The sequence below is a fragment of the Schistocerca americana genome, chromosome 2, assembly GCF_021461395.2.
Source record: "Schistocerca americana isolate TAMUIC-IGC-003095 chromosome 2, iqSchAmer2.1, whole genome shotgun sequence".
NCBI classification, from domain to species: Eukaryota; Metazoa; Arthropoda; class Insecta; order Orthoptera; family Acrididae; genus Schistocerca; species Schistocerca americana.
This window is the reverse complement of record NC_060120.1, coordinates 542,829,521-542,844,740: the sequence shown is the minus strand read 5'-3', so window position 1 is coordinate 542,844,740 and position 15,220 is coordinate 542,829,521. Positions and strand designations below refer to the sequence as shown.

The 15,220-nt window shown below is 37.4% G+C and overlaps 1 protein-coding gene across 1 annotated transcript in view; it reads right to left on the bottom strand.

Annotated features, from left to right (window-relative positions):
• Nucleotides 1-13,307, bottom strand: part of LOC124595227 (RAD50-interacting protein 1) — a 120,634-nt gene extending 107,327 nt beyond the window's left edge. The window contains exon 1 of the mRNA XM_047133882.1: nt 12,945-13,307. Coding sequence (XP_046989838.1) covers nt 12,945-13,091 — 147 coding nt within the window. The 5' untranslated portion in view covers nt 13,092-13,307. The remainder of the gene's footprint in view (nt 1-12,944) is intronic.
• Nucleotides 13,308-15,220: the final 1,913 nt, after the last annotated feature.

Genomic DNA, 15,220 nt, shown 5'->3' with positions numbered 1-15,220 from the left:
GGGGAAGTAGTTAGTTGTTACTTCTTAATTTTCACGTTTTATGTCTTCAGGCCATTAACCATTGTTGAATGCCCCATCATAGCTGCGGTTTCCTCAGGTTAATGGCAACAGTTTGCCTAAATCACTACTCATTCTTCTTGTGTCTAGCTAGAGAAGTACTGATGGACTGGTGAGAATTTCTTATACCGAAAGTTATCTGATCACAGGACTCCTATCTACAATGAAATGCTTAAATTATGAAGGGTATGATTCACACCTGAATAAGGCATTTCCAACCCTCAGCAACAAGACACATATTGTGCACTGAGGTTAACAAAGCACAATTAGTATCAATAGAAGAGTGTTCCTTATGAGAAAATGAAACAAAAACAAACTGAGAAGCAACAAATTTAGTGATTGAATCATTCAGTTTCATGAATTTCAAACTCTTCTTATGTAACTGCTGTCACCTCTTTTCCTTTTATAAAGTGCACTGAACCAATCTCTCATAAAATCAATTAATTGTTATTTTATCACTATAAAGTTATTATGGGCAATAACGATTAATAAGAAAATGAAGCTATGTACCCACAGCACACTATGCAGTTGTAAACATAACCAAAACAAACTGATGTAGCCGAGTGGGGTAGCGTAGTGGCTAGCACATTGGACTTTGGGAGGATGAGGGTATAAATCCATGTCTGGCCATCCTGACTTAGGTTTTCCGTAAGCAAACACCAGGATGGTTCCTTTGAGAGGGAACATCCAATTTCATTCTCCATCCTTCCCTAATACAATGACCACATTGTCGACAGAGCGTTAAACACCAATCTCATCCTCCTCCTCCTTCTCCTCAAATTAACATGAAACTATGTGATTCCCATGGCACATAGGTTGGAAGTCACTTTTGTATCAGCAGAACAGCACTTGCCATTTATTCTGGTAGCCAATATGCAGTTACTGGTGGTGAGTGCTGTACTGCTGGCCACGGGACAGTTTTTTCACCAGTGCAGTCAAACATTTCAAACAAACAGTCTCTTTGGTCTCAGAGTAGAGTCACTTCTTTTAATGACACATATAGGGAGAGAAATATTTTTCACTTTTGATACTCTTTGACATTCCAAAAATATTGACAGCATATTTTCCCTTTGGCAAATAGTCACCATAGCTTCATAAAATAATAAACAGTGTGTTATTGTAACCCATATTTATTATTCACATATGGGCCTAGTACGGCCACGCAAGGTACAATCAATCAATATCACTTTTGGTGGTTGGCGTTCCTTTGTGTCCACATTCATTTCATCCATTCAGAATGAAGTCTCTTTCTTTCATCAGGCCACAGTGTTCCAGTCCATTTTCTAATTTCCCTCTGACCAACTTTCCAATCAAATATCTTTTGTCTGAACATTTTTCCATCTGTAACGTCTGCCTGAGTTATACCAGCTACTTTAAGATCCTCCTTAAGCACAGTGATCCATTTAATTGGCTCAGTTTTGGCCTTACTTCTGTTTTCATGGCATTCGGCTTATTGTTTTGCCTTGAAACATAATGGGTGCCATTCTTTTAATATGCCCATAAAATGCATGCCTTCGTTTTCTCATGTCACCATGTATGTCTAAGTTGTATTCTTCTATTTCCTTATTATTTCTCAGCTTATAAGTTTCTCCATCAGTAATTTTGGGGCCTAATCTTTTCCCAACGTTTCTGTGCCATAAAGACATTCAAGTTTGACTACAGTGCTGTAATGCCTAAGTTCACTGAATTAAGAAAGTGATTTTTATTATAAATATTTTGTGTTAATCTGAATGCAGTTGCCATTTTTTGACAGTGAACTTCATTTACAGCTTTCTTGTATGATTTCCCCCGAGTATTTAAATTGAGAAAGTTTTTATTTTTCCAATATTATGAGAAGGAAAGTTGGTACTCACGATTCAGCAGAGATGCTGAGTCGCAGATAGGCACAACAAAAAGATTTTCACACTTAAAGCTTTCGGCCAATGGCCTTTTGTCAATAGACACACATATATGTGCACACACACACACACACACACACACACACACACACTCATGCACTCATGCAAACACAACTCACACACACGACAGCATTCTCAGGCAACTGAAACCACACTGCCTCAGTTGCCTAAGACTGCAGTCGTGTGTGTGTGAGTTGCGTTTGTGTGAGTGTGCGTATGTGTCTATTATTGACAAAAGGCCATTGGCCGAAAGCTTTAAGTGTGAAAATCTTTTTGTTGTGCCTATCTGCGACTCAGTGTCTCCACTATATGGTGAGTAGCAACTTTCCTTCTCATAATATTGTTACATTCCATCCTGGATTTTACATTGTTTTTCATTTTTCCATATTTCGTGTTCAAAAACTTTGGTGCTTGCTTGTTGTGTGGCATATATTCAGTTTCTTTGAATTATATTTGTTGTCCCACTTTTTCCTCAACTTATTTAAGGATTTCAATTTGTTTCCGAACTGTGGTAATATCCTTAGATAAAACTGCCAGATCATCTGCAGAGACGAGGCAATCTACTCTAATATTACTTCTACCTAACTTGATTCACTGATCTATACTTTGACTCGACTTTTGTTCTTGCCATTCTGTAATTACCTTTTCCAAAACATAGTTAAACAGTAATGGGGGCAAGACTATATCCCTGTCTACACCAGTCTTTAAATCAAATGGCTCAGAAATTTCTCCCATGAATTTAATTTTAGAGCTGGTGTCAGTTAACATTTGTGTAATCAGTGTTAAAGAGTTTTATTATCTAGCTCTTTTTCCTTTAAAATTTGGAAAAGAGATTCACGGTCAACTGAGTCATTGGACTTCTTAATGTCCACAAATGTACATACAATATTGTTACTAGAAATCCTTTGGTGCCTAAGGATTAGTTTTAAATTAAGAATTTGTTCCAGACAGGTTCTGTTTGGTCCACCTTATTTATTGTAACCTTATTCACTACTGAGACACAGGAATCAAAATAATTTTCTTCAAATGAAACTATGTGCTTTCTTGTTTAAGTAACAGTATTTCAGGAGGATGTGTTCTGCTGTTTATACATTCTCCATAATTTAGTACATTGTCAGCTATTTCTTTATTGTGACTTTTCACTTTCCCAATGGATCTGTTGCAAATACACTTCTCAGGTTTGCCACCAGAAAATATTGTGAAAATCCCACAATATTACAGTGATACACTGAGAAACAAGAACCTCTAATTCATGACGGGCACAGTGCGAATTACGGGATGCAGTGCATTGCGGAGATTCAATACGGCTTTCAGCAGCACAGCCATTGCCCCCAGCACGCATGCAGAAGGCCTCTCATTGGCTCCTGGCAGGGGCACTATGAGTGCAGCTTTCATCCAACTGTGGGCTCATCCCCACACATACGTATTTTCTGCTCCTGGTTTGATAGATTTTAATGCCACCACATGACTATCATCAATCATATTTTGCAGCAGTGCCAGCAACTACCATCATCTGATGTACTGAGAAACTGTATGGATGAAATATTGTGGGATTTGCACATTAATATCTGGTGGCAAACCCAAGAAGAATATTTACAATTCCTCATTACTAAAAATCATTGTAGACTTACAAAACATTTGCATATTAATAAAATTACAACACTACATATTGTATGAGCAGCATGAATTAAATGAACTGCGGCATATATCAGAATATGCCTGATCTAAGCAAATTTACTTTTACTTCATTCACGTCTTCAGAAAGGAAATACGCAGTCATTTAAGTTTCTCTCATCTAGGTGAAGCATTTTATTATCCAGATAGGCATGAAATTCCCCACATGAATATCAAGACAACCCTATTTTAAAATCATTTGTACTACATGTCTACAAATATGACCATTTCTCAGTTTGGCTTTCATTAAGGTTTTTACAGACAAAGCAATACAAGACTTCACAAACAATGTGCTAGCAGAAATAAACAAAATTAATTGTTCTGTTTGTTTATGTTGTAACCTTGCCAAGGCATCCGATTGTAGGGATCACAAAATCCTACTTGGCAAACTAAAATGTTATGACATTAATTACATTCCTCTTCCATGGACGGAGTCTTACATTCATAGCAGAAAGCAGAAGGGTGTTATTGACATAGTGTGCCATAGAAAGGGGGAATACAACGTGGGGCCCCACCAGGCTTGGTACTGGGCTCATTCTTGTTCTTAACCTACATAAATTATCTTCCAATGACTTAAAGTGTTTTCAAAAATTGTAATGTTGGTTCACTACACAAAGACACTAATTGACAGTCTAAACTTAACATTAGGAGACACAGTTCAGATCATAGGTGACCAGGCCTACAAGTGATTCAGTTCAAGTGTCAATCTCACAAAGACTCATATTATGAGGTTTAAAACAAACAGCACTGACCTGAAGCTACAGAAGTAGATATTAACATTCACACACTAAATGAAACACAGTGTGTAAAATTCTATTCCATGATGCCCAGACAGATAAAAAGTTAAAATGGAATCGACACACAAACTACTTAAGCAGCTCTGTTCAGCAAGTTTTACCCTCAGAAGCCCCTCTCACTGTGTTGATCAATTTTTAGTGGCTTCAGCATAAATAACACTAAGCAATGTAGTCATAGCTTATTGTTGCCCAGATGAAGTTTCTATCATTTCATGGTCTTTTATTAACGTATATCTTGACTCAATGCACATTGAAGATTCTCCTATCTAAAATGTATATTTCTTTTCTGTTTAAAAATATAATAATATTCTCAGATAAAGCACTTTTGCATGAAGAATCCTTGAATTTGTATGAAATTCAACATGCCTACTTACCCATAGGACACATAATGTAGGCCTACGTTAGATTTCGCAGTGTCAAAGTCTGTATGCTGTCTTTCATCAAAGAAATGCCTCATCTGTTTCCTCCTGTGCCAGCACTGTAGATAACCCAAGGAAGTGCACTAGACAGAAGCTTTGATTTGCATGCCCTTTAATTGGATCCAGTAACTAACTATACTTTGGTCAAATTATTGTGCCCTCATTTGTTCCAGCCAGGCTCCAATTGCTTGTTGGATCCTATGGGAATACTGGAGGGGACACGCAGTTAAGAACTCTGAGTGACTTGTTGCTTGACCGGATCAGCTGACCAGCTCTAACAAATAGTGCATCAGTATGATTTTCTATTGATATAGCTACATGCAAGACCAGATTTCCCTAATGCTCTTGTCACAATCATTTCATGGCCTGTGATACAAATAGTAACGTTTTACTTATTTTGGAGGGTACACTTTTTGAATTTAAGTAATAAGTATTTTATATCACCAGGAATTTTCTCTCTTTTCCATCAATCAAACTTTTTACTAGTCTCACAATGGTATACAACATTCAAAATTGGACTGACCAGAACTCTGTGTAGAATCCCTATGTGGATGAATCACACTTTCCTGGAGTGTTATTAACTTGGTGAACCATGTATTAATCTGTATGGTTATCCCTAGATATTACACAGTTCATAATGTTTTCAGTGATTGGTTTGTGACTAAATGATATTTGCTTATACTGATAGTAAACTGCCATTTTCTGTAACCTTCTTAGACATACATAGTCATGCATATATTAAGCAGAACTGTGAACTATACTGAAAGCTTTCTAAAAATCAGGAAATATTCCATCAACTTTGAACCCATTATTTTGTGCTTTTTGAGTCTAATGATGATAAAGAACACACATCATTTCTCATAACAGATGTTTGTAGGATCCATATTGACATTTAAAGAGTAATAGAATGTTTCATGGGATCTACACTGTGCAGGGTTTGAAACAACAACTCAGGCTGAGCATGATATGCTCAGAGGCATGCACTGCCATGTGGTGACTCATCAAGATGGAAGATGGTTGGCACACAGAAAAGACTTGTCATAGCTGATGTGGGCTGCATATATGACGTGGCTGTTTCCACTAGTAACTCTAACGCTGATAGTGTTGGATATTTCAGCAACATGAATGGAAAATAATGTGCTGAGTGATATGTGAGAAGTCTCACCCTTGTGTCTTTCACATGCATATGACCCAAGGGACAAGGCTTTGGAGCAGAAAAGGCACGAAGACAGATCAGGCTGTTTCATAAATAGGGTAGACAGTGGAAAACAACTTTGGGTGAGATAAGGTGGAATTTAGACAGAATATTTGTCATTTCATGGGATGAAAATAGGTACTTGCAGTTCTGCGGACGTCATGTTTCAGCTGTTCTAATCGACAGTGATATTAACAAATAGAGATGTTGACATTTTCTGCTCTAACAGAAAATGGAATGAAAATCCAAGAATATTTATAACAAATTACAATTGATTGCCCAGCAAGGACTCAAACTCAGCGTACAAGACATCTCGGCAGTTTGGATTATCAGGAGTAATTCGTTAATAATTTATTGTCAATCTAACATCATCTTTCACACACTTGGTAGCTGCTGGTGATCTCTGGGACCAATTCCCTTCGCACTGATCATTGTAACTTGTCTTACTGTTTGCTTAAATATTTGCATTACTATTTGGATTATTTGCTGTGGTTGTTCCATGCATGCATATATAACTGTTCCCTTACAAATACAGATGGTTGGAGAATGGATGCAAGTCCAAAACTAATCACCATCAATAAATCTAGGTGACTTCTTTATGCAACTTACGATGGCACTCCGACCATTTATTTCATTTCTTCACATCTGAAGCTGTGACCCACATCCAGCATAAGCTCCTTCAGAGCATGGCATCAGCATCGCACCACCACCTCCTGTTTTCTGTTGAATAAATCAATTATAAACATGTCTGTAGGTGGCCAATAGGAGGCTCGAGAAAGGGATGATGTGATGTTGCTGGCCACATCTTGGAAAGCAGAGTGCAGTTGAGTTTCTCTCTTGGTTTCCAGCTTTCACATACAGCAGCTGGCTCTGCACTGCATGACCAGCCGCCAGTGAAACTTGATGTGAACCACGTTCACTCCATCGTCCTACTGCTTATCTCACATCTGACATCAATTTATACAGTGTAGTGGATTATGGTCAGGATGATACAGGATGGCTATCAGAAGGCAGTTGTTTCAAAATGAAAGGCCACAAAGATTTATTAACTCATCAACTATTTATCATCATTTGTTTTATAGTATGACAATGATGAACAAATGACTGGATGGATGAATTTGAGCTGATGACTTGCTCGACAAAGAAAAAATTAAGAGAACTTTTATGATGAAAAAATACAGAATTAGAGGTACAATTCAGTTACTAATAAAACATTCAGTCATTTAGAAGGAATCTCGCACTCTGAAGTGCATTGTGTACAGATTTGTAGCTTCCTGACAGATTAAAACCATGTGCCATACCTGGCCTTGAATTGGAACTTGTCTTTGGTTGGCAATGGTCCTACTAGCTGGCCCATCTGTGCATGATTTGTGACCCTCTCCTCCCTCGCAGCTTCATTTCTGTCAGTACCTCTCTCCTGCTTCCCAAACTTCACAATTGCTTTCTCACATAATTCCCTGAATTAGTACTCCTTTCTTCCAGGAATGCCTTTGTGAAGTCTGGAAAGTAGGACAGAGGTACTGACAGAAATGAAGCTGAGAGGACAGATCACAACTCATGCTCTGATAGGGCATACAGTAAGAGTATTAACACCTCCAAAATATAAATTTTGTAGGTCTTAAGTCAAAATGTGAGTACAAGTCATCACCTGTAAACCTAACAACACAAATAAAACGTCTAACAGGGAACAGAGCTATATTTCAAATTCAAATTAAAGTTATTTCTCCATAACAAATAACCCTATACCACACTGTAATTCATAGTCATAAATTAGAAAGGTTTGTATCACCAGGATACAGTCATAGTCGTATTCACGGTCCTCACATTTAGTGTGCCCACTGCCTATGTTGGGTGTTAATGTGTAATAACCACTCACAGACAGCAGATGGCAGCACTAGCAACGGATGATGTTTAAAGCATGTTGGGGAACACAGAAAACAGTGCAGTCATTGATTTAATGTGGAAACAGAGTGATTTATCTGACATCCATAGAGGCATGATTATTGGCTTTTGGGCCAAGGGTGGAAGCATTTCCAAAATGGCTAAGTTTGTAAACTGTTCTAACGCCGCCATGATTAAAGTATACCATGCAAGGCAAAATGGTGCAATCCAAAACCGGCACTGAGGCATCATCAGTCACATATGGCAGAGGTGAACAACAACTGCAAAGATATGTACGGGCAAACAGGAGTGCTACTGTTGAGAGCAACTGACCACCCAGATGAACCAAGGGGCTACCAGCGGTGTCTCCTCAATGATTATTTAGTCCCTTTACCCTACACAGCAACCAATGAATTCTCAATGACCATTCAGTGAACATTGCTGCATGTGTGCATCTGCAGCAGGCACCTGGTTCATGCCCCCATGCTAAGTGCTGTTCATTGGTGATAAGGCTGGAATTTGCTCGCCTGCTTTTCAACTGGTCATCCACTGAGTGGCGACAGTGGCCTTTTCAGACGAATCAAATTTTATGCTCCATCAGACATATGGCCGTTGGCATGTAAGACCCTATAACATCGGCGGACAGATCCAGGCTGGAGGAGAGAGCATTATGTTCTGGGAAATGTTTTGTGGCGTTCCCTGGATGATCTCATCATTCTGGAAGGCACTGTTCATCAACACAAGTATGCACATCTATCCTTGGGGACGATGTTCACTCCACATACAGTTTGTTTTTTCCTTGACATGATGACATCTACCAACAGGAGATTGCAATCTGTCAGACAGTTCACAGCATACATATGTGGTTCAAAGAACACCAGGATGAGCTTACTGTACTCGCTTCACCACAAATTTCCCCAGATTTAAAAACAATCGAGTCCCAAACAAGAAAAGAAATTCTAGTAAACAAGGGCTCTATATTGCATACCTTAAGAGTTATGACCACTTGTTCATTATTGCTACAGTAAAACACATCTCTTCTTCCGAAGGTCATTGCATTTCAGAGCCCATGTTTCCTGAAAACTTTTTCTTGTTTTGGACAGCACTCCCTCCTCCAAAAATAAGGAAAGCAAAGAACTTGCAGCAGAAGAAATTTGTTTCACAGTCCTGCTGTTGAGGTTTGCAATTTAGAGCCCATGTTTATCAGACTATTTTGCTTTGAATGATCATTCCTATCACATCTCTCAATATTGGCCATTCTTCCTTGGACACCTTGCATAAACATGGCAAAGAAATATTTTAGTTAGGTTTTTTTCCTGGTAAATAAGTTAATACAGAAGTTTTGACACTACTTTGCACCTTATAGCAAATTTACAAGTATATATCAACAAGATAATAGATTTCTTCTGAAGTAATTTTTATGTCAGACTAACTGGCAATGAGCATACATACCAACAGATTTTAAAAATGAAAATATGAGAGATTAGAACAATTTTTAATGTGCATTTCTTCATTGTTTATATAGACAATCTGGGAAACAACTTTGTTTCATAAATATTCAACTTATTATGAAAATAAAAAAAGACAGATTCCTAACAAGGAACACAAAACCAGGATGAGAACTTTAAACAGAAGTTTGCTACCTTTTGGGGATCATTTGGATTGGCTGTCAAAACCTTTAAAAAGAAAACCAAGAATCATAAATTCATAAGTAACAGCGGGTAAATGAAGAGGAAGAAAGATTGGGTTTAAGGTCCCATTGACATCAACTGAGCACAAGCTCAGACCATTTCAAGGATGAGGAAGAAATTTGGCAGTGTCCTTTCATAGAAACCATCCCAGCTGTTGTCTGGAGGAATTAAGGGAAATCACAGAAAACCTAAATCTGTATGGCCCGATGCACATTTGAACTGTCATCCTCCTGAATGAGAGTGCAGTTGGTTAAATGAAGAGACTGCACCTTTTTATTAAAATAAATAAATAAATAAATAAAGACTACAGAAGGTGCTTTTCTAAGAAAGAAATTACAAGAATAAGCTTACATTAATGACGTATATTAGTGAATATGAAACAAAAATATTAGAATGTTATACTGAAATAGAAACAACTAATCAGACAGAATAAAATCAGCAAGTGAAGTGTTGCTAAATATACAATTCCAGAAATTGGTTAGTGATTCGAAACCAAAAACAAGTATTGAACTAGAATACATTACAAGGACCTTGCAACATACCAGTATTTACTTGTACAGCTTTCAGGGGCACGTAGCTAACTGTTGCTAGCTAACTGTTGAAGGTGATATATCCATTGCAATTTTGTAACTGGGTCTTTCAGTAGCACTACATATGTTTTATATTGGAATGGTGGTGCCCATGATTTTATCATAAGCAAAAACTAACAACTGTATTGAAAAGGAACAACAGAAAGATATGAAACCAAACATAAGAGCAGCCCCAAAGCAGTTCTTTGTGAGAATAGGAGTCACTCAAATACGGTATTTAATCTAGGAGCTAGAATCGCTATGTGTAAGACAAATAGTAAACAAGTTGTTCTAGTCTTACCTGGAAAACAGTATGCAAAACTTAGAGATAATTCACACATAAGATGATGATAAATTTTTATTAGAACAATTGTCAGGCGAGGACATAAACATAGGAGTTCTTCAGGGTAATATATTGCGTCCAATTCTGTTCTTCATATTAATGACGTCCCAGACATTATGAGACATAAAGGGAAAGTGCTCTTTGCTAATAACTGTGACATCATAGTCACTGACAAACACTAGAGCTATTAAAGACAGCAAATGAAACCCTCAGGGATGTTTACGATTAAGCATTATGTAATAAGAACATAAAGAAAAAGCAAAGTATGCACTTGAGAATAATTAAGAAAAACAACTCTTTCGCATTAAGTGTAGATGATATTCTATAGATTGTCAGTTAACATGGAATGAACACACAAAGATATTTCCAAAAGAATGTCATCAGCATGTCATGCTCTAAGTAGTGTTTGATAATCGATTTGTAGCAACCAAGGTCTTGCGCTGGCATACTATTTCTAGATATACTCAGTTCTTCGCTATGGTATTCTTTTCTAGGGATTGAAAGTGAAACAAGGACACAGTTTTCAAACTGTAGAAGAGAGCCACAAAAATAATAACAAGGGGCGGTAGTTGTGCGCATTGTAAAGAGCTATTTAAAAAAAACCTGGGCACTATTATTGAAACGTGTGAGTAGGTACATCAACCAATCTATGGTGCATATCAGGAAATTTTGTGTTTTGTTCATATTCAGCAACTGTATTTAATGGTTTGAAATAATCAGCAACCATTTGCACAAAATAAATTTTATTTCCCTGACTGGTTTCAGGCACCTACTGCCCTACTGAAGGTTATAACTATTACATGATTTTCTTACAGCACTATGAACCACATGACCACAGCAATATGCTGCATGCATCTTATTTTTGACACTCACAGGTAATGTGATTTGTTACAACCTTCTAAAGAAGAGCAGCAGATGCCTAAAACCACTTAAGGAAGTAAAATTCCTTTTGTGCAACTAGTAGCTAATTATTTCAATAAACAGAATGGAAAACTTTACTATGGATTGCACTGACAGTTCTATCCATGATCAAGGAACATGGACCAGTTTGGACTTACATTTACCAAGAGAAAACAAATAAAATCTCAAAACAGTTTTTTCTATTAGAGAATAAAGTTGTATACTGTAACCAAGGGCATGAAAGGCTACTAAAATACCTCTGTTCAAAATGGCAGCTAAAACATTCTTCAGCTAATTAATGTATACTACACAGTTAAAGATATTTAAGAGAGCTCAGAGTGGTGGCTAATTATGAAAGGGGGTCACTACGACACCATCTCACATTATGCCATCACAGTATAACGTTTTTACGAGAAAATCGTGTGTCAAGATCTAAAGCGCATGATAATGTCTTGACATTCTCCTGGGCTCAACATCTCACTAGCGATGGGGGGATTCTGACTCAGGTTTTCGCGTTGACAGATGGAAGTTAAGGAAGAATTACATGAAGCATAATTGAATGTTAAGCAGGCTGGAGTTGGTTTTCCAAACAGACTGCAGTTAGTGCAAGAGGCACAGAGGTGTCTATAGGGACTTCACTCTAGCAGGACATGATTGAATGACTGCATCAATATACATGATGTATAATCCCAGAACAAAGAACAGTAATGTTCACTATATCTTTAGTGTTTAAGCAGTCTGCTACTTGACTGTTGTGTACAGAGATGTGTTTGTGTCGTTTCACTTAAGAGCAATAAAGTAGTATTCACAGTGTATACCCCATTAGCACTTTATTCTGCACGACTCCTACTACGTATTACCTACACCTCTTTATGGTCCAGAAGTCAGCAGCAGATGTCCTCAGTGTGTGCTGCAAAGAGGAGCAAAACTATATTTTCTGTTATAAGGTATCCGAATCAAAATGTGCGTAAATCAAAGAGTGTTGTACAGTATGGACAAACCGAATAAGATGGTGTAGCCGTTGTGACACTGACTTAATATTCGGGAGGATGGAGTTCACTCTGTACAGCCACCCCGACTTAGGTTTTCCATGATATTCCTAAATCACTTCAGCCAACTTTCCTACCATCATAAACCTTACTTAGCTTTTTTGTGTGTCAATGTTTTAAGCAACAGATTTTCATTATATTACCATGTCAACTCCCAAATCATGGTGAGACAATCCTTGAATGTATAAAAATAGGTAACTAAATCTGACATGTGACTAGAGCATAAAATATTCTTATGTACGCAATTCCTGCAAAACGCGCAAACGATCCAGAATTATGATGGGTATCTCTGCAGTCACATTTTAGATTGGACGCACAGATAAAGGTCACTGGTGTTGTTATATTTCAGCTTTATGGCGAAGCAGTCAACACTTCAAAAACATGATAAATAAGCTATTTTGCCGTACAATGCACCGCATCTGTTATAATGACTTGCAGAAAGGACTGAATATCAGTATATTTTAGGCTTACCGAATTCTCTATAGCTTCTTTTTCTTCCATTAATTTATTCCGTAATTCGTGACATTTATAGAGATTATTTGTATCGCTTCCGAATTCAAGATTAAGTTTAGAAATAACTTTTTGACGCAAATCTGTTTCCATTCTTCCAATATACATCCACGTATCGGCACTTCGCTCTTAGAACACAAATCGATCTTCTTGCAAGAAGGTTCGGAAATCGTACATTACCGTTTTGAAGGAGAGGGAGGCTAATTGATTTAAAAACAAAATCACGAGGAATAATTACTTTCCTTATACCATATGCCAGAATGCCACGTTTATTTGTTTTGATACTTCACTAGTAGTATACAATTCGAAACTATATACTTTGAAGATTGACAAGTTGTCCTCAAGTCAGAGAGATCGTTTATTTCCCTTCGCTTAAAGGCCAACTCAGACTGGCCGGCACTTTTCGTCAAAGCAGACACGGGGGTGAAACATTACAGGGATTTGGGGTAACATGCTCTTTGTTAGCTTCGAGCGCTTCAAGTTTATCAATCCATCGACTGGCATTCTTATTATTTATGGTCTCCCCAATTTTGTAATAAAAAGAATAGCAGATGTAATAGTGCATCCACTCTGTTCTCTTATGAACCGTATGTTTGTCAGTGGCTATTTCCCTTCATCCTTAAAAATGGCAGTCGTTACTCCACTGCACAAGAAAGGTGACAAGTCTTGTCCTAATAATTACCGTCCAATCTCCCTTGTAGCCATCATATCAAAAGTAGTGAAATATTGCATACAGCTCCAAATTAGTCAACATCTGTCTGTCAATAATATTCTTAGTGACTCTCAGTATGGTTTCAGGTCCGGCCTGTCAACGGCAAAAGCAGTTGAAGATGTTGTTTCATATATATTGTCATCATTCGAATCAGTTAATGCCACTCTTGTGGACCTCCTGTCAGTCACAGGATACTACTAGAAAAACTGCACTGCTATGGTATTAGAGGCTCAGACCTATCTCTGACCAGATCCTATCTGTGCGACAGAAAATAAATTGTGCATTATAACAATATGAGGTCAAATGCCTTGGATATCATGCATGGTGTACCACAAGGCTCTGTGTTTGGACCTTTACTTTTTATAATATATGTAAATGACTTGCCCAGCACCATACTTTGTAAATCCACACTCTGTGCAAATGATACAACTTTTGTTACAGCAGGGAAAGATTTAGGAAAATTAAACGAGAAAAGTGAGGCTCATCTCAGAGCAGCCATCAAGTGGTTCTAGTTCAATGACTGCATATAAATCATGATAAAACTGTAATAGTCTCTTTAGCTTGTGTGTTAAGAGTGATAAGATTGATTGTGTCTCAGCTGAACTACTTGGGATCCATCTTGACTCAAAATTAACGTGGAAGAGTCATACCGATTATATTTGTACTAAGTTAGCACGTGTGACATATTTGTTAGGTAAACTATGGTCATGTGTTAGTGGTAAGTTATTACTCAATGCATACTATGCCTTTTTCCACACCCATTTAACATATGCCACTTTGTTGTGGGGAAACTCACCCGGAGCAAAACAAGTTTTCATTTGGCAAAAGAAGGCAGTCAGGTGCGTCCATGGAGCCAGAAATAACGAGTCTTGTAGACCATATTTCAAATATCTAAAAATACTAACAGTTGCAGCCCTCTTTATACTAAGTTGTCTGATATGCACAAAAGAAAACCAACACAGTCACAAACTATGACAATCTATCCATCACCATGACACATGTATAAAACAGCAAATTGACATCCCAGTTGCTAGACTAAAGAAAACTCAAGATAGTTACAGGTACATGGGAGTAAAACTATTTAACATGTTGCCAATAGAGGCACATAATGTGTCACTGAATGAGTTAAAAGTATCACAAAGAAATGTCTTAGAGAAAAAGCTTTTTATGCAATAGAAGAGTTTATAATGTGCACTAAAGATGATCTTAAGTACCGGTACTAATATAGTTTCACTTAGATTAAACTTATAGATGCAAATATAATGCAAATACCTTGTGGGGCATCAAGGACAAATTTTTGTGTCTTATTAGACAATAATGATCTACAAAATATTACACCATTTCTGTTAGTCATGTAAACTGTGTATGTACACAAATGACGACATCAATTGCATTTTAATGCCTAAAGATGGATAATAAAAATAAATAAATTATTGCCTGATTTTTAGTCTTCCACATTTGTTTTCGTTTCGTAGTTAACACGACTCCAACAGCTTGCATCACAGTTCGGGAAATCTCGTGTTCT